The 21,357-nt window shown below is 39.1% G+C and overlaps 1 protein-coding gene across 5 annotated transcripts in view; it reads right to left on the bottom strand.

The window, feature by feature from the left end:
* The window catches only part of KLHL32 (kelch like family member 32), a 129,352-nt gene that overhangs the window by 91,168 nt on the left and 16,827 nt on the right, over positions 1-21,357 (bottom strand). For 4 of the 5 annotated variants that reach the window (XM_055811050.1, XM_055811053.1, XM_055811054.1 and 1 more), the window contains exons 2-3: positions 7,117-7,205; positions 4,233-4,413 (exon numbers count right to left, since the gene is read on the bottom strand). In XM_055811050.1, the coding sequence (XP_055667025.1) occupies positions 4,233-4,413; positions 7,117-7,139 (204 nt within the window). In that variant the 5' untranslated portion in view covers positions 7,140-7,205. The remainder of the gene's footprint in view (positions 1-4,232; positions 4,414-7,116; positions 7,206-21,357) is intronic. The other variant, XM_055811052.1, reaches the window with a different exon arrangement.

Here is a 21,357-nt window from a genome sequence, read left to right as displayed (position 1 = left end):
ACATTTAGTTACCCTTCTAAAGTGTTAACAAATGTTTCTTTGCAGTAAAAGAAATAAGTGGCAATTTAAAAAAAAAAAAAAACATGCTGCTCAGCTGACTTGATATTCTCATCAAGAAAACACTACAGTTTCAGAAGTAGCTCCATCTAAATCGAAGTAGACACAGAAAATGTAGAAAACCGTAACAGGGCTCTGCAGAAAGCAAATATCCAGTCTCTTGTACAAGCTGTTTTACGTGAGTGGGGAAAAAAAAAAAAGGAAGAAAAAACCCTAAACAAAAAAAATCATGCTGACTCATTCTGATAGAGCCCTGTGTAGAACTGAACATATTTCTGGAGTAATCTGTGAGATCATAAGAATTGGACGACAGCCTCTCCAAATACAGCTGAATGTAGGCTGGTATATTAATCAAATCTATGAGCCATAGAAACCAGAAGCTATGGTAGGCAAGTCCTTCGTGTCACACTGATAGATAGTGGTGTCATCTCAGTTTTATTCAAGGCAACTCCAACATCTGATGTTCCCAAAATCCTGTTCACCACAGTCCTGCTCTTTTACCTTCACAAAAATTAGTGAAAAGTAAGTTTCCCATGGCAATGACTTCTTCATAAATAACTTCAGGGTTCATCCAAGAATTCCTCCAAAAAAATCCAGGAAAAATTAAGGGTAGAAATCAACATATGTTATATTAACAGCTAAGTTTGAAGCATGTGAGTCTAGGCTTCAGGATGCGTGGAGAGAAATCTGGCACTTCCAGATGGTCATTCATTTCATTCTAAATAAATCTTCTATCCTCCTTTATCATCCCCTGGAAATGCCTGTTTCTCTTCACTGACTCTGAATGAAGCTTGGCGTCATTCTCCTAAATCTTAGAAAATGAATACTCTGGTAGCTCAAATTAGGCAAAATCCCCCTAGATATACAAACATTATTAATCTCATTTCCAATACAGAACATTATTACTTTTTAATCAACTCTTGCTTTTTCTAAATTATTAGAATCAGGAACATAGTGTATACTACCTTTTTTTTTGCCACCTTCCTACAGAACATAAATCTCATTTCACAATTTTTGAATAAAGCTTTTTGTCCATTAATAATAGAAACTGTCTGGCTGATTTCAGAAAGCCCCAGTTCCATATTTATAGCTGATATCTAAAGTCTGAAGAATATGTCCTACCAAATTATAACAATTTTGAGGCCGATCAAATTACTAAATGTTGTATAGATCATTCTCTCAGTACTTTTTTTAATAGAAAATATTTACATAGTAATTTCATCTATTTTAAGGCTGTTTTCTTTTCTGCAGGGCATTAAGATTTTAATTTGCAATAACTGTCCACAAAATACCTAGTAACTCAATTGGAAATAATAGGGTGAGGCACAGTGCCCCAGATCTCAAGGTCAATCAATAAGTGACCAAGGCAGAAGCTGTTCCTACCACACTGGCTTGGAACACTGGGTATAGCTGCCTGCTATATGATGTTTCTGTGCACAGGGTACAATGAGCTCCGGAAAGAATATGTGTCATAGGTGCAGAGGAATGATATGGCACTCATTAAAATATTTCAGTCAAACCAGAAAAGTAGCCCTGTAGTATATCTATCATCATCAAATATATATAGCACTTGCTAAAGCTAGAGAGCTCCAAAATCCCTCTCTGTGTACTGGGGTAAAAGGAAAAAAAGAGGTAAGCAATCTGTGTTACAGCAGGCCAGGGCATCATGACAAAGCAACATCAGCAGCTACGGCAGTACGAAGTCTGCAGTAGCGGAACACAGAAGCATGCAGGCAAGCTCAAAAAATGAGCAATCAATTGCCTCAACATCATCACAGTGAAAGTTACATCAAGGTTAACAGAATAAATTAAATACACAGAATAAATTAAGTCTCAATTCTAACCAAAAGAGAGAGTTGACAGAAAGAAAAAATTCTGCTCAGGTAATTAAGGATTTAGAACAGTTGTCATACATCCTGTTGCTACTGTAACAAAACAAAAAGGTCACCATGAAGAAATTCATAGCACTACAACTACAGTGTAGGCAAAATATTAAATAAACTTACTTTGTTAAAGAAAACAGATCCTTAAATTAATTTTAGCTTTAGTCTCTGAATAACAACAGGATGACTCACACATAAAACCAGCTGTTTGTTGATGAGAAGCTCATTATGACCTGGCAACACGCATTTGCAGCCCAGAAAGCGAACTGTATCCCAGGCTGCATCAGAAGAAGTGTGACCAGTAGGTTGAGGGAGGTGATTCTGCCCCTCTACTCCAGTCTCATGAGACCCCACCTGCAGTGCTGCATCCAGCTCTGGGGCTCCCAGCATAAGGAGGACATGGACCTGTTGGAGTGAGTCTGAGGAGAGCCACAAAGACAATCAGAGGGCTGGAGCACCTCTCCTATGAAGACAGGCTGAGAGAGCTGGGGCTGTTCAGCCTGGAGAAGAGAAGGCTCTGAGAAGACCTTCTAGCAGCCTTCCCGTACCTGAAGGGGGCATCTGAGAAAGCTGCAGAGGGACTTTTTACAAGGGCATGTAGTGGTAGGGACAAGGGGTAACGACTTTAAGCTGAAAGAGCATAAGATTTAGATCAGATATAAGGAAAAAATCTTCACTATGAGGGTAGTGAGGCACTGGAATATTGCCTAAAGACGCTGTGGATACTCCAGCCCTGGAAGTCACAGAATGGTCACGGTTGGAAGGGACCTCTGGAGATCACCTAGTCCAAATGGCTGCTAAAGCACATTCGTCTAGAGCAGGTTGCACAGAATCATGTCCAGGCAGCTTTTGAATGTCTCCAAAGGAGACTCCCCAGCCTCTCTGGGAAGCCTGTTCCAGGGCTCTGCCACCCTCGAAAGTAAAGAAAGAAGTTTTTCCTCACATTCAGGTGGAAATTCCTGTGTTGCAGTCTGTGCCCGTTGCCCCTTGTCCTGTCACTGGGCACCACTGAAAACAGCCTGGCCCCATCCTCTTGACAGTCAAGATATTCGTAGAAATTGATCAGATCCCCTCCCAGTCTTCTCCAGCCTCAACAACTCCAGATCTCTCAGCCTTTCCTCACAAGGGAGATGTTCCAGTCCCCTCGTCATCTTCATAGCCCTCTGCTGGACCCTCTCCAGCAGTTCCCTGTCTCTCTCGAACTGGGGAGCCCAGGGCTGGACACAGAGGACTCCAGGTGTGGCCTCACCAGGGCAGAGCAGAGGGCGAGGATCACCTCCCTCGACCTGCTGGCCACGCTCCTCCTAAAGCACCCCAGGATGATCCCATTTGCCTTCTTGGCCACCAGGACACACTGCTGGCTCGTGGGCAGCTTGCTGTCCCCCAGAACTCCCAGGTGCTTCTCCTCAGAGCTGCCTTGCAGCAGGTCAGCTCCCAGCCTGTACTGGTGTATGGGGTTATTTCTCCCGAGGTGCGAGACTAGGGTAGGCTGGATGGGGCTTTGAGCAACCTGCTCTAGAGGAAGGTGTCCCTGCCCATGGCAGGGGGCTTGAAACTAGATAATCCTTAAGATCCTTTCCAACCCCAAACATTCTATGATTCTATAGTCAGTCCAACATTTTGAACAGGTATATTATAATGCAGGCTAGTAAAATTCCTTCATATGAAGAATGTTCGTCCTATTAGAAAACTCAACTTTTCAGTTACTCCGATTTTAGCACCTGGGTTCAATTTTCCATGCTAAGTGTCTGAATTAGATTTCCCAGGGAATATTTTAATCTTTACATTTCAGAAACGCTTGTTTCTGAAAGTAAGTTTTATTATGCTTAAAAATTTACTATGATCTCCTCTTTGAAAGTAAGCATTTACACCCCTACAAAAATCCACTCTCAAGCTGACTTAAACTGCATTTATTAAATTTGTTCTCCCCATTCTTCCATGCTCTAATCACAGCTGTCTCAAACATCTGGGTTCTACAAAAAAATGTTCCACTTGATTTACTGGGACATAAGATTCATAGACAGATGTGTACTGCCTATCTCTGTGGTGGGGTAGACTACTCATAAATATCGATAAAAAAAATTATTAAGTTCTTAACATTTCTTTCCTATGACATGCATGTAGATATTTAAAGTTGCATACACTACTGAATGTGCAATAATCCTGAATTTTATATAGGCTCAAATTTAAAGCTTGTTCAGTATGATATCTATACCTATCCCTGCCTTCCCACCCCCAGGGTAATTTTTAATATTATTATAAGAAAAAAAAAATAAAAATCTTTGGACTTACTCTGAAGTAGTCACTGCAGGCTGCCAGAACTGCTTTATGCGCATGGAATTTCTGTTCTTCAGCAATAAGGGTGATATCACAAAGTATGCCATCACTTCTTTGTTGGTTCAGGGCTGCCAGGACAGCATCATTATGGGAGCTGGACTGACAAAGCCTCTGACCTGTCAGCATTTCCTGAACACTGAGAGAGGAAAGGGGAAAGTTTTTTATCAAAAAAACCGTAGGAAACTAGCAGATTCTGTCAGAAATATAGACAAACTTCTTCTGAGACAAGATTATTTAACAATTCTTGGAAAGCAAAAAGCACCATGAACCCTGTCATGCAAAAATATTTACATGGTATAGACATCACAAGAAAAGCTCAATATAAAAAAGTATTATGAAACCTGATTATATACTCAAATTTAAAAACTTCAGCTGTTCTGATTTTCATTTGCTGCACTGGAAGTCAGCTGGACTTAACTCACCATCATGTTAGCATTAAGGGAGAAGAATAAAGGGCCTGGGTCCCTGAGCAACAGAAAACTTCTAAGTGTGCTCAAACTTCATTATTAGAAAGGAGTATGCATATATATATGTATGTAACTAGTCCTACTAAAAAGAGTGAAGACTCATGGTGTCAGGTGGCCTGTTTAAGTCTGATACTGCACTACTAAATGTTTTCAGACCATTTCAAATCATTCATATTTATGAAGTGTTGTGGGATTTTTTTGGTTTGTTTGTTTTGTATTGGCCAGGGGAGGATGTTTGCTTGTTTTTAAAATACTGAGGCCTTCCACCACCTCTGAATATCTCCTTGTATGCATACAAGATTTCCATGTCATGCAGCCTAAGACTGGCTGATCGCAGCTTCCTTTTCTACAGCAGAAGGAACATACAATGTAACTGTTGACATAAATGGAAATAAAACAAACAAATCTGCAAATCCTCTTTGGCACAACACAATGAAGTTTATCTGAAATCTGTGAGACTACACCAATTTATATTGCCTGAGAATCCACGTCTTTATAGAAGGTGAGTTTGCAGAGAGTCATTCCTGAATAAATCAAAGTGAAGGTATAATTTTGGGGTTTTACTGATTAAAAGGTAAATAAACTATCACCTTTCCAATACCATCACGTAATTCACTCCATACATGTTATGCAGCAGCTAATGTGGCTGCTATATTCTCCTTTCCCATCAACACACACACTCTGTATTGCCTATCCCACTCCTGCACCTCTGTAGTATCTGTAATACTCATGCAGACCTCTCTTGCAGACTGTTTGCTCTGATCCAACCTAATCTTTAAATAAGTCAAGAACTAAGACATTACTTCTAGAAGGATGGCCGAAGCGGAATTACACAGGAATAACCTGTATCTGAACTTCACCCCCTGCCTAATAGTTTAGGTTTCACACATGGACATACCCTACATACATTTCAAAATTATTCATTCAAATTATTTTTTTCCTTCACCTGTTCTGTTTGTGGAACCCCATTGATACTTTAAATGACAATTATCAAGAAATATAACTTGTTAAAATAGAAGGGAATTATTTCTAACAATTATTTCCCTTCCATAATTTCTATAGCAAAGTGACTGAATCAAACTAGTGCAAGTATAATAAGCTAATTATACGTAGAGATTGTTTCTTCCAAACCCCCCACCCCCACCCACCCCCCTTCTTTATTAGGCTCTTTTCCCATGTTGTGAACCAAGACTTCATTCCTCTTGCTTTTTTCACCATCACCCAGAGATGAAAGTCCTTTTCCACAAGAAAAGGACTATTATACCCAATAGAAAACAGATTGGAGAGACAAGGTACAAGGGTAATTTTTGTGGGGAAATCATATATACACATATGCATACACACATACATAAAATCAGGCATCTGTAGTTTTAAATTGAGCTCTATCATAATCTTTTTTTCAAGTCAATGACCAAAGTGGAAAATCAATTGCCTGTAACCCTTGTATTAACAATATATGAAGAATGTATACACATGCAAGGCAAATTAACTGGAATTTATGAATGAAATAGCACTGATTCATTAAACATAACATGGCCACTTTGTAGTGATATTGTCAGTTGATAAACTCAAAAGCTATAAAGTGCAAGGAATTCCTGATTCTCTTCTGCTACAGAAGCATGGCACGGAAAGAGGAACAGAACTGGAATGATACAATGTCCCAGTAATACCAGGTAGATCTCTAAGCTCCCAGATGAACAGTGAAACAGAACAACTGCCAGCATATCAGAGCAGTGCAAGGTTCTGCAGAAAAGCAACTAGATTAACAAATTCTGCTGAGTGTTCTGCCTGAAAGTGCCCCCTGAAACTAATTAAATTATAAATGTCAAATTTTCCAGTGAGACAATGGGCAATACAAGTAAGTGAGAAAGGCTACAACAGCAAGTACATATAGATGATTAAGACTCTGTAAGAGTGGAAGAGACAGAATGGGAGATTCTGGAAGGCAGGAAGCTGAGTTTGGAGAGAATGCTTTGAGCCATTTCAAAGAACTGGAAGAGCAATGTATGTCCTGAATAGTGGAACACTACACACACTAAAAATGATCGCCAGCCACCAATTCAAATGCATGAATGTAAAATGCCAGTTGCAGCCACAATCACAAATTCAGAGTATAGACAAAGCCATAAACAAGATCATATATAAAGAGACTGTGGGCTCAAATCAATCCCTGGACTGCTTCTCTTTGCCAGAGGTAAGGGGCAACAAGAAAGTAGTATTTTTGCAGATTATGACAGGGATATATATTTAATAATGTGAATTCCTACTTAACGAACAAAAATATTAGTTTCACTTTTCTACTGTCCATTACATGACTTGGTAAACGTCATCCTAAATGTAGATGACTTCCTACGTGCCACCAAGTACTATACCTCAAGCACCTCTCAGAAGGCATCTTTCAGTTTTCCTCTTATGAATGTCAAAGTTTATAATCCTGTAGGGAAAGCAGCAAGCATTCCAGCTGGAAAGAGAGAAAGGAGAGGAACATTAAAATTCAAAGCATACACAGCCTCAGCCTTAATCAATACTTTCAGGACGTGTAATCAAAAGCAACTTGCTTCAATTTTTCTATTACAGAAAGACATACCATATAGATTAGGTGCATGTGAAATTTCATTGCCTAGATACAGTACAGTCTGAAAGTAGCCTTTCCTCTAGTCTTTTCTAGAAATTCCCACCCTACCATCTGAACCTCCTGCATCTACTGCTCTTAAGGCATGTCTCCTCTCTGCAAAGTAAGGAACACATATTTCAATGGAAGTGAAAGAGTGGTGAGGAGGGAAATATCTTCCCAAAAATCCCTCAATTTGAGGAGTAGGCCAGAAGCATCTATCAGTATTTGCTTACTTCCCTGAAATAACACACAGCTATAAAAATCTTACGTCTCTCACAGTATCATCTCATAGGCCTGTCTAGGGTCAAGGAGCTTTGCCACACACTTAAACTCATGCCTTGACTGTATTAATTTTTCCTAAAGACACAGTTTGTTAGGGGAGAGGAGATAGGTTTACTGTATACTCCAAAAGCCAGCCCCCACTTCCCCCAGAGAAACATTCCTAATTGACTAATTAGTGCTATGGCAAAGCACCTCTGTCAATCTGGAGAAGGGCAACAAAGCCGGTGAAGGATCTAGAGCACAAGTCTTCTGAGGAGCAGCCGAGGGAACTGGGGTGGTTCAGCATGAAGAAAAGGAGACTCAGGGGAGACCTTATCGCTGTCTACAACTACCTAAAAGGAGGTTGTAGCAAACTGGGTGTCAGTCTCTTCTCCCAAGTAACAAGTGATAGGACAAGAGGAAAGGGGCCTCAACTTGTGCCAGGGAAGGTTTGGATCAGATGTTAAGGAAAATTTCTTCCCCAAAAGGGTTGTCAGCCATTGGAACAGCTGCCCAGGGAAGTGGTGGAGTCACCATCCCTAGAGATATTTAGAAGACATGTAGCTGTGGCACTTAGGAACATGTTTAGTTGTGGACTTGGCAGTGCTAGGTTAACAGTTGCACTCAATCTTAAAGGTCTTTTCCAACCTAAATGATTATATGATTTTATAAACAAACCTTCTGGCAAATACAAACAGTACAGTACATACAAGCTATATGATCAGTTTTAGAAACTCTGTAGCTTTTTTAAAAGGTTAAATGTTAAAATTACCTTATAATTTAATCTATGCTGCTTAATAACTTACTGAAAGTTGCTTCTGTATCAAAAAGGATAAAGGGTCTTGTAACAGAGAAATTATTCCCCAAAGCTGTCAAACAATTACAGATCTGGGGAAGAGTGGTTGGAAAGCTTCCTAGTGGAAAAGGACCTGGGGGTGCTGGTCGACAGCCGGCTGAACATGAGCCAGCAGTGTGCCCAGGTGGCCGAGGGGGCCGACAGCATCATGGCTTGTGTCAGACACAGTGTGGCCAGCAGGACCAGGGCAGTGACTGTCCCCCTGTACTGGGCACTGGTGAGGCTGCACATTGAATCCTGGGTTCAGGTTTGGGCACTTCACTTCAGGAGGGATGTAGAGGTGCTGGAGCATGTCCAGGGAAGGGCAACAGAGCTGGCAAAGGGTCTAGAGAAAGTCATAAGGCATGTCAGAGAAAAATGGAGTTCAGTCTGTGGAAAAGGTGATTCAGGGGGGATCTTATTGCCCTCTGTAATTATGTCAAAGGAGGCTGTAGGCAGGTGGGTGTCTGTCTCTTCTCCCAAGTAACAAGTGACAGGACAAGAGGAAATGGCCTCAAGTTGTGCCAGGGGAGGTTTAGATTGGATATTCGGAAAAAATTCTTCCCCAAAAGGGTTGTCAAGCATTGGAACTGGCTTCCCAGGGAAGCAGTGGAGTCATCATCCCTGGAGTTGTTTAGAAAAAAAAACATGTATGCAGTGCTTAGGGACATGGTTTAGCAATGGACTTGGCAGTCCTGGGTTAACAGCTGGACTTGGTGATCTCAAAGGTCTTTTGCAACCTAAATGATTCTGACTGCTGTCCTCGTACCTGAATAAGGCGACAGTGATTAAGGCGACAGAACTTTTTCCTCTCTGCTGGTTTTCAGTGTGCCCCTGAATAAGCAGTCATCTTTAATACAAGGCAGGGGGTGGGGGTGTTTGGCTTTCAATTAAAAGTATGCCCTATTCCAGGTGCTGTCAGAAGCTTCCACCGAGATCAAACCATGGGCCTAACTGGGGCCTTGAGTGCACACAGGCTACTAAGGACTTTATTTCTGTCCCTCTCATGATCCAGAGTCAGCACGACCAGAAATATAGCTCAATAAACTGTTAAACTTCTTGATCAGATCACCTTTGTTTCAGCAGGCCACCCTCCTTCCTACTCATCACGGCACTGTAGAAAGAAGCATTTTTGTAAAGATAAACTCCCCTGAAAACAGTAGAGCCCAGTTCGCATTTTTATAAACACTAGTAGGAAACTTTGATCCAATTTTTTCTTCCTCACCTTCTGCAATCTGTCTATTTTTTTAAGTCAAGAAGTGTCCAAAAGTCCTGATGTTGCTCACTGCAGTTAGGATATCCTTCACCAGCTAGAAGCTGACAGGGAAGAAATGCAATCTTTCTCTGACCTTTTCAAGAGATCTAAACTCTTTGGCCCACAAAAAAACCCAAGCAGCAGTGAAAGCAAACAGAAGGGCCAAGACCTGGAGGGAAACCTGCTGCTTCTAGAATAGCTAAAGCATATGCTTCAAAGTGATGTAGTGTGAACGAACTTTAGAATAGAATTAAAGAATAACCATTATGCTTGTTAGCCCCTGTAACAATTGTAGATATCATGTACCACCATATGTTACTCATCTACCTTCGGTGTCTGTTCTGTTATCCTTTGTTAGACATCCGCCTATCTGCTGACCTTCTATGTTAAAACTTTAGCAGAACACTTCAGCAGGAGAGGACAGATAAGGGTAAAAGAAATAATTAAGCAAGAAAAGCAGATGGCCAGCAAGGGCATAAATTACCTCAGACTGATAAGAACACTGCAAATGTGCAAGACCATCACATAATGAGCAAAAGGTGAAAAGTACACCATGAGGAAGACCTACAGCCTTCCTCCTAGAGACCACTGCCCACGTCTCGGAGACCCCTGCCCACAATTCTTGGAAGAATTTGCACAAGCACGAAGGACTGATAAGCTAATTAACATACGAAGCGAGGGTAGGCGGGATTAGATAATGAATATGTATAGATATTAGTTGAATAATCATTATTTCATTGTATAAATATGGAATGATTAGCAACCTTAAACATGCACGTTTGGTGGAAGGATCCCCCATGCATCCAGCGCTGCCAATAAAGGATACTTAGTCACTAAGAAATTCTGACTTTGTTCTTTAAATCAAAAGAATTAACAGAACATCAGAACAGCCCCATATTGACCTCAATGTTTTACCCAGACAAACCAACCTTTCCTAAATTTTGCCACACATCCTTTCTCCTCCCAAGTGCCAGTGCAGCATGCCTCACTTTTTTTACAGGAGTACTATAACAGTGTGTAAATCATTTGATCAATACCGCACCAATTTTATTTAGCAATACAGAATTAATGCAGCTCAAAAATTTTAAACATTGGAAATTCTGATGTATGTAGTTATCCTTGGGGGGGGGGGGGAAAAAAAAAAGGGCACTTCCACCTGCTGCACAGATGTGCTGTGCCAGGACAATTCCAAAAATCATTTGTACCAAGAGCTTTTTTCCCCTCTGTTTCAGATAGCTGGACACAGCATCTTCCTGTAAGTCAACTGTCATTGGTACATAAGGAAACTCTTTGCATTAGAATGTTTAAGACCTACTATTGTCTTTCTATTTAACTACTTTAATTAAATCGGCTTAGAAGATTAGTTTATAAATTTAAGGATAAGACTTTTGGTTTAAATGGAAAACTTCAATTCCACCTAAATCCTTCTGTTCTCCAGCATAACTAAGTATTTCACTAGATTAAAAGGAAAAATATAGGCCAGACAAAAAACACTCCTTAGATCTTAGGTTTGAGATATGGCAAATTTAGCATTTAAGACTTTTTTGTTTTGCATATTATTTGTCTGAGACATTCACTTCTTAGAAGTTTATGATGAAGATCACTAACCACTGATCCCATTATATTTTACAACTAACTTTTATTTTCTTATTGCTTCATTCGTTTGTTCACATCCTAGAAAAGTGTAAAAACTAAGAATTTGCAAACAAAAAAACCAGTAATGGTCTAGTTAGTGCTGAAAGAATATAACAATAATTTGGCAGGGAATGGGGGGGACCAGTAGTTTTCCATGAAAACACAGTATACGTAGGGATTTCAAAGAGAGGAAATTCAAAAGAAATAACACTTTCTATGCAACTAATTATGTCCAACTAATATTTCAAAGCAGGCTTTGTTCTGTGGCAGCCTCACAAAATGTCTTAGTCATTTTTTGTCTTAGTCTTATGATGCAGCACAAGTCAAAAGTAAGGGTTTTACTCTCTCAGGAAATCTTGGAACAGTGTGCCACTCTAGCCTAACAGCATGTGGTGGATGCAGCATACTTCTCTAATCTAAATTAGTAATGTAGTTCAAGAATTAGTTCAGAGAGTATTAAAATATATTATTTAAGCAAGCAGTATTTCTTCCTTTAGTTTAGTTGATCGTAATATTGTTTTGGAAATGGTAGACAAAGCAGTTTATTTCTAGACAGTGTATTCTGAAAAAGGACACATTTACTGGCAGAAAAAAAAAATCTCATTCATTTAAATTAGTTTAATCTTCAGGAGCCAATACCACATTCAAAGTTTATACAGAATGCACATGAGCTATTGAAACAATTTCAGTTACACCTTTTCCCACAATTTTGGGTTTTTTTTTTCCTTGTATTATTTAGAAATTAATTGCAGGAAATAAAGCATTTCTGATTAATTCTTGAAACTACTTGCCAATAGAATACAGAGTAGATTAAGGGGCAGGGAGGTGTATTACAAATCAAAACAAAACTCATGTTTAGTCTAGTTTACTACTGAAAATAACTTGAATGCCACAACATTCACTATTTTTCCTTCAAAGTCATAAGCTTTTTTTTCTGACTCACATACCCAATTTTACAGAGAGACTTAAGCCATAGTCCAGATCATCACAGAACTAATTCTGTGCATGAACAGGCAATGTATTTTAGATCTGGTGCTTAAGAAACATTTTCGCCCCTCTAATCATGCTTGCTTTGTCTTGCAAACCAGTAAAAATATATATTCATAATGGAAACTACAGTCTATTAATAATGCCTGAAAACATGCAGCTTTTCTATATAATTCAGGCTTATTTAAAATAAATTCCACTTTAGCAGTTTCATCAATAATTTTCATAATTGCTTTTTGTAAATAAGAACTGAATTACAATAACCTCAATGTGAACTCACTTACAGAAGATAAGCATTACTTTTGTTAGTAAGACAAAAATGAAGCAATTTGAAAACCCTAACTTTAAACAAAAATAAAGTAAGTTTTAGACAACATGCAAGTTCTCTCTTCCCTACTGAGACAATCACATTTTAGGCAGCAGTTACTAAACTGTCTACTTCCCCCAAAGATGATCTCTCCTCTCCAGTGGAGTTGTACAGGTCACTTAATCATTGGCTTTAGCAGTTTACAGTGGAAGATGCTCTTCCACATGGGCTGGGCTTCTCTTTCCATCCACTGCTGCACACTTGGCTGTCTCCATAGTTCTAGTTACCACACTGTGCTGCTGTGGGAGAAGTGAGACTCTGCCCTCCTCAGAAATTTGGCTAGACTGGCAAATAATAATTGTAATAATTGTAATTTGAGAAAAATCAAAGTGAAACACAGGCAGTTACCACTTCAGATTTCAGCTTAATATAATAGTCAAGAGATAATGAAAGATGCTTTTGTAGACAGAAGGGATCCTTCTCTTGCAAGCACAGCCAGCATCACAATTTCATTAAAAGACAAGTCAGAAGATTACACAGCAACTGATGCCTTTTTCCCCACCTAAAGAAAAAAAGTGTAACTGAAAAACCGCAACACAAAATTTGAGCCAAATATCTTTCAAACAGCTCACTGAGATCCATACAGCTATCATACATAAATCTTCGCTGCAAATGCAAAAATGACATCCCTGCTCTTCTGGTGAGCCACGTTTGGAATGAGGTAGAAGAGCAGGCTGCAGAGAATCCTTGGGGATGTCTTCAGGTGGAATGATGCAGCTACTGATTTGCTCCCCACAATAGCCCCTGCTGCTTCAGACCCACTCAGAGTGACAAAAAGACTGGCTTGCCTTTCTGGAAAGATCTGTGTTATTCATCTCCTAATAAAGGATGCAGTGAGAAAGTTTGGGAACTGTGGTATCCTTTACACTAGTACTTAAGTACTTCAGAAAGCTTTCATCCAGTTAATCACAAATGAGGTTGCTGATCTCCTATCTACCACTAAACTTCACAGAATAGCACTGCATTAATTAATTAATACTCCGCCTATAAACTCCTCTAGGGTGTGAAGGGCCCTTTGATTTCTCCTCCTTTAATTTTTTTCACTTTGAATTGGGAAAGCTACTCATTTACCTGTTTCTATATTATCTAAAACAGTATTTCCTATTCAAAAAAAATATCTATTTTAAGTAATCAGTGTTAACACTTATTCAAACCAGCCAGCCAAAGCCTGAGGAATTAAGTAAAGATTTTAACCGTATTTCACATACGTTGCTTTTATTTATCTTCCTAAACTGAGGCTGTCTCTCTTGTCGGTAACCAATAAAACTTGATTTGTAAAACTTCCCACTAAATGTGATTTTGTTTCTCAGTACTGATAATGTATCTATCTTTCCAGTTAGCAATACTTCATTTATTTATATTATTAATTCTGACTCTCAAGTTATGTTGGAAAATATCAACATTACTTTCATTAAATCTGCAGCGTGCCAACCTAGATGCGATAAACATATGAAAATTCATATACATAAAAATGCTAACAAACTAGAAGTACTCAAAGAATTCTAAAGAGATTTTGCACTTTCAAGTAGTTACCTACCTTCTCTCAAGTCACTCCTTTTCAAAATGTATATTTTAAGAATTGAAAAACACTTTCACTTCAACCCATACTTCTTCATTTCAGTTAGAAGAAATAACAACATACACCAAGTGCAAAAATGAACCGAAGGGATCATAAGCATCACATTACTGGCTTTCTACAGGGAAGAAAATTTTGAACCAAATAAACAGGTCATGAAGATAAAGCATTTGGACACTGTGAAGTTACCCTACCTTTGACAACTTCAAATGCCTGGTTTAAATTTGGTCTTTTTTTAAGAAGAAAATGTAACATTTGAAAACTATCAGAAGTACACTGTGTTCATTTCATTCCAGGACGAATTCATAGCACATCCTGAAGAAGGCCATCACAGATGCAGAATAAGACCACTGAGATTTACCCATGGCAATTTTCTGTCCTAGTTCAGATCCTTATTCATAGGACCTTCCGGTTTTATCTTTGAAGTATTCTAGTTTTAGTAAGTTAAAATAAATCATCCTTTCAAGCTGTACTTCACTGTCTCTCAGAAATAAGACTACGAGCTTACTAGTCACAGAAAATATGTGACAGTGTTATCTTCTATCTTTTAACAAAGCTCTGCCAAATTGATTTGTCAAAAGGGAAACACCTGCAAACAGCTAAAGAAAACATTTGTTTGCAAACTTGCTCTTCTGAGTACATTAACACACTTCTCCTACTTGCCTGGGAGACACTGCTTTTTCCCTCTTTTGTTGCTATCTTTGTGGATTTAAAGAATTTTCTCATTCCATACAAAAATGTTCAAGAACGTCACAACTGTGAGGAAAACTCTGCCAGGGCACAATGTTGTCAGTGAAACCATAACTCAGCTCAACAAGTTTCTCATCTAATTTAGTGCCTCCACATAGCGACTTTCAAGAGAAAGTATTCACAGCACCAGGAAAAAAACATACCTTTGATTAAATGAATATTACAATACCAAGAACATAAAAAATTGAAATGGATGTGTTTGCAAAAATAGGAGTCAGTCAAAACAATGCAAGAAAATACTTAGTAAAATCAATAATAAAATAAAAACATTGACAAATCAAAGAGTTACACTCTTCTGATCAGTTACAAACTATTTTCTTGTGAGACTAGAAAGGTCATTGCTATCTTCAGGCCATCAGCTACTGTCAATTAGAATCATGAAGTTTATTGTCTATCATTACTAAATTACCATCTGACTTCACAGAGTCACTAAGATCTTAAACCACAGAAAGAGAAAATGAAACCACAGGGGTAATGGATGTACAAGTAGAACCACATCTTTATGGTCTTTATACCTTTTTTGTGGCTTTGAATCTTCTATGTATCTGAATATATTAGTATTCAGAACATTTTTTCTGAAGAGGTATTCAGATAAAAAACCCCAAAAAATCCAGGTCAATAATCATCTGTGTAACCTCAGGCATATTTTACCTACACTACTACTTGAGCAGGAGATTGTTACATTCTATGATAAAACCGCAAGCAATTGTGTAACTCAATGCAGTAGCATAGTACCCACTAAAGGAAAAAGCCTGCAGTTCTACTGAAAACCACGGATTTGGGGTTTGATGAATTTCAATAACACATGTTCTTGTTCTGTGTATACTGTTTAACATTTTTCATTTGAAAAAAAGATCAGTTTTATACAACTGTAATACCATATCATTGTGCACTATCAGCTTAGCTTTGCAGAGCCACTCACTGTTGTTATCATTTAAGCTATGATACGAATTACCTGCAAAAGAAGGCAGCCATTCCTTACAAGCTGACCCTTGTGTCATTGTTAGGGAATGGTCAGGGAACAGTATTACAACTTGATCCCCATCTAGTTGAAACGTCCCTGCTCATTGCAGGGGTTTGGACTGGATGACCTTTAAAGGTCTCTTGCAACCCAAACTATTCTATAAACTTACTTTCTCATCTTTCTGAAACTTGAGCAACAAATACACAAAGCACTCTTATCTAAAGTATCTAAACCTTACATTGAATACACAGTCATTATAAAGGCAGAGTGAAACCTCTCTGGCATTTTAGTTTTAAGGCACACTGCTGCCGGCATGAACCTAAATCTTCAGTTACTTCGCTGAAGTATGCTTTCCAGATTTTTCCTGCGGAGGTCAAGAAAAGACAGGGTGACTTAAGTAGTTTGCAACTGAATTTTCTTCTGGAATTTCATTTGTGTTTTCATTGCATAAAAAAAAACAAAAAAAAACCCCTGTTCTTTAAACCTGAGCATTTTTCTTCAATGTTTGTTGCAAAACGTGGAAGGCTTCTCTAAAAGAGGTCAGAATGCCTTATAGTGGAGAGCAACAGAAATGCAACAGAGCAATCATAATTATTTCTCCTGATAACTCTAAAAATGAGCAATGAAATGGACACAAAAGAGTGAGGTGTGCTCTGAAATGCTGTCAACTTCATCAGGGCCTCACGCAGGTAAGCCTTGGATTTTTAACTGTCACAGGCACCACGGTGCTTTTATTTAACAAAATCATTCTTTTCTAGAGTAGTAAGTGCCAAAAAATACATGGGTATGCTTTTGAAACCACTTTGAATCTGCATACGGTGTATGTATGCCCGACAGGAGTACACAGTATTGTAGACAGATTAATTGTTAAAATTGTAGACTATGTGAACTTACAAATTTTATGTCTATTACTGAAACACAGACGATCACATTTTCTGCCTAAAACTAAGAAAAAGATAAGTGATTGCTGGATAGTGTACAGCACTCGCATAACTGAGGTGACCAGGTGAACAGTTATGCGTCTACACACTACTCTATCATGAGATTTATTAAGTAATTGCATTTCCAGTGAATGAGTATTTATATCTTTCAATAAAAGCATAGAGCATTTATACATCTCTATGGGACTACAACAGTCCTTCAACTTCCTCCACAAAATAGCATTCAAGTTTAAATAGCATGCAAGCAATAGTTTAAAAGACGTGTGTGCATCACAGTAGCAAACACGCACCTCCTAAGAATGACCTTCGGTAGCCACAGGGTGGCAGAACTAACTTCAGGATAATCTATACCTCCAGGACAGCGACCACATTATTTCAAGGGGTCTTTTTCTCCCCTCACAGCATAATTACAACAGCATAAAATACTTGCTGCGTGTTCTGTGGGTGCTTTCAACACCAGCAACCGGGGCGGGGGGAAGGAATGCCTGTACATAGTTACTGACCTCCATGTCTCTATTTTAACAATTTACTGAAGTCATACAGTAACTGATCCCTAGAATCACTATCAATTTTACTCATATTATTAAACTAGCGTGAAATTTTTCATATACATTAACAGCTCAAAGGAAACCAAATACACTTCCTCATTGGAAGTGTAGATAATTTCACCCACATGCATCCTTAAAAGGCAGGGAAGGTTTCAATGTTAATAAATTGAACAGTGCCAGTGCTAGTTCCATTCACCATGCGGCCAACTAGCCCTCATTTGGTCTCTTGGGGCCTCCAAAATAACATGGACATATCCAAACAACTAATTGGAAAAAGTCACCAATTAACTCCCAAGCCGTGCCCTGAAATGTTTTGGGAGAGCACTAGGTGGCTCAGGTCAAGACCTTGACAGAAATTGCCATAAGGGTCTGCTGATAGGATGTTTTGAGTTTCCAGCTCTAGCCTGGAATGGGCCATGCAATGTTAGTAGCACAAACAAGGCTTTTGAATCCCTGCACTAAACATGTCTTGTGCAAGAACATTCAAAGTTCTAGGAAACTCCTAGCATAGTAAACATCTTAGTTTTATACATGTGTTTTTCTCTATTTATCATGTTCATAAATGCATGGATGCAGAGGGGGTGGGGAAGAGATGTGGGCCAGTTACTAACTAATATTTTAAAAACAATAAAAATTTCTAATATGTAATTGGAGATCCTTTGTTAACATATACACTAATTTAAAACGTGCTTTGTACAAAGTTAAAATTTCCAGTCAAGGACAGAACAGGGCATTCAAAATCTTCCTTTATTACAGAGCTTCTGGGTTCTCACCTTTTTTTATTATATTTTTTTTTGACATAAAAAATAATCTGCCATTTAAATCAAAGACTAAAGTACACAATTCTGCTCTAGAGGAACAGGAGTTGCCTTCTAGCCTCTTGCAACATGACCGACTTACCAACTATTCCTCCGCTCCTCACTGTATGAAAACAAAAAGATATTTGCAAACGCCTTTCTGTGAAGAGGGCATCAAAAGATTTCTGACAGCTTTAAGCAAATTGGGAAAGGAGCCATTCATCTTGATGATGAACCAGACTTGGACAATGTCAAGAGGAAGATGAAGAGTGGCAAAGCAGATGGAAGAGGAAACAAAAGATAGTAAGGAACAAGCTGGTGGTGTGAGATGGCTGCAGTTGTTTCTTTGTTTCCCTCTTTTGCAAAGGGGGTAAGGAAAGGGTGGAGTAATGCACAATACTAAAATCAGACGAGTATCCAGGCAAAACAGAGGAGAAAGGATGCATTTTTCTACAGCACCATCACAGGAACAGAAGCCAGAGGTCAGATGGTAAAAATTCTAATTGCTGGGCAAGAAGGCTGAATGCTCAGTTCAGGAGTGAAGGAAAACTGGGAAGGTGCAGAGAAGACAGACAAAGAGCAAGGAGCAGAGCAGATCCTTTACTAAAACCTGCCTGTGATACAAAAACATCAGATTTGGAAGAAAGCAAAAGAATCAAAGTCTGTTGAAGCCTATTCCATCTAGATCTTAGAATAGATATCAAGATCACCAAGTTCCACATCTTTTTCATGGAGAAGCAGCTGCAGAACACTTGCCTTCCCTTTCTGCTGACTGTGCTGGATTACAATAAATAATATCTGACAGTTTATTTGGACAGCAGAGCTCCATGCCAGTGGTTCCCATTATACTGCTGTTCCACACAGTCAGTACAGCTCTTCCAGACTTTTTTTTCCTTTAGTTTACCTTTAAGTGGTGAAAAGTTACACACCCATGAAACTAAGAATGCTAGAAAAGGCAAAAAGCTAAGTGCTCCAATGCCCAAACTGGAGATGTCTATGATCATCTTACTACAAGAAAAGGCATAGGTATTTCTAATTTCAACACATCCTAACACATGAATGCATGATTTGAAAACAAATAAAATTAAATTCTTCTCATACGGCATATGTTTGTGTTAAAGTCACTGAAAGGTAACTATATTAGGAAGACATATGCACTCCCCTAAGGCACTTTTTCCACATTATATCAATTTTATATTTATTAGATACCTTTTTTTTCATTAAAATGAAACTTCTATAAGTCTGGTTAATGCCATTCCAGCATGAACTCTTGTATTACAGTGATGCCTGTATTATTGTTGAGCTGCAAGCTGCATTAAGTATAAAAGGAAGTCTCACATGCAGCTTTTCATACTACCCACTTCTAATTGACTTACAAGTTTAAATAGGAGTGACAGGACCTGAAGGTAGCTAGAGCTCTGAAGTAGACATCTAATCTAGACCTTTTACTTACAATGAACTCAAAGTGATTAAAACTCTTCTGTACTGAAACACCAGATCTCATTCAAACACTAAAGAATTCTAGTTTGAAAGAGAAAACCAAACTAATTAGATGATCAGAATAAATAAGACTCACAGACAAACGTATTTCTAACCATTGTCTGTGAGTGAGGAGTAGGGAGAGAGAATGAAGAGGGCTGCCCATCCCCATGTTTTGTCACACACTGTGATCATGAAAGCAATAAGCAGTAAAGTCTGCAGTCCTCCACTTTTTGGGAATATCCTGTTTCAGCCCCATAGAGTCTGACAGGCAACTGCTCCCTGCTCCTTTCAGTGGTCTCCTACAGTCTTGTCCCTCGCACTGGAAGTTCACAGCTCCTTGCTGCAATTCTCTTGTCCTGCCAAACCCATCTTCCAGGTGGAAGTTCTCCTTCCAGGATGAGCAGCTGCCAAGGAAGGGATGATGACTTCTGCCACCTTCCATCTGCCCCACACACTCATTACATCCTGGCTTTTCTGTGATGTTAAGTTACTTAATTACCCTCCAGCAGCAAGTGGTGGAAAGAGTTCTTCTCCAAAAGTTTCTCTCATCCATCTTATAGTAGACTATCTCAATTATTACTAATACATTTTTAAAATACATTTCAGAAAGTCATAATCTGACAGAACATATGGGACAGACCAACACCTGACTTTCTTTGTTTCAGGAGAAGGAGACAGCTGTGAGATTTTGTAGAGGACTCTTCCAGTATGAGTTACACATACATGAACATACTGAAACTGTCACAGTTAAACATGCAGCAGTAACTGTAAAGGTGTTCCTGTATGTTGTAATTCTATGCTTGACTTTAAGAAGAAACTTGTAAGGTCTTGTCCTGGTTTCAACTGGGATAGAGTTAATTTTCTTCTTAGTAGCTGGTGCAGTGCTGTGTTTTGGATTTGGTGTGAGACCAATGTTGATAGCACACTGATGTTTTTAGTTGTTGCTGGGTGATTTTCATACCAAGTCAAGGACTTTTTGGTTTCTCAGGCCCTGTCAGCGAGAGGGCTGGAGGGGCATGGGCAACTGGGAGGGGACACAGCCAGCACAAATGACCCAAACTAGTCAAAGAGATATTCCATACTATATGATGTCATGGTGAGTGCCCTGCTTGCCTGGAGATGGCTGAACACCCGCCTGCTGATGGGAAGTAGTGAATGAATTTCTCATTTTACTTCACTTACATGTGTGGCTTTTGCTTTACCTATCAAACTGTCTTCATCTCAACCCACAGGTTTTCTCACTTTTACTCTTGCAGTCCTCTCCCCCATCCCACTGTGGGAGAAGCGAGCAAGCAGCTACATGCTTGCTTTGTCACCAGCCGGGCTTAAACCACGACAGGTCTATCAGGGGGAAAACAGATTGAAGAGGTGTATATGCAAATCATCTTCGATACTGCTTGCTGCACAGCAGTTACCGTCTAACAGAACTGTGGTCCAGGGCACGCAAAATCTGAAGTTTAGAACTTGCACCGCTACATCTACGGCAGTAACCTTTCAACCCCCTTTCTTTAGGGCTCTCAGCATACCTGAACTGTACTCTTTTTATTCCAAGCTTTCATTAAACCATCCAAAAGTTTCATTCAGAAGAACTGTAAGCACCG

Source organism: Falco peregrinus, chromosome 7 (genome assembly GCF_023634155.1).
Source record: "Falco peregrinus isolate bFalPer1 chromosome 7, bFalPer1.pri, whole genome shotgun sequence".
In the NCBI taxonomy this organism is placed as follows: Eukaryota; Metazoa; Chordata; class Aves; order Falconiformes; family Falconidae; genus Falco; species Falco peregrinus.
The sequence above is the reverse complement of the archived record's forward strand: the minus strand, read 5'-3'. Positions and strand labels throughout refer to the sequence as shown.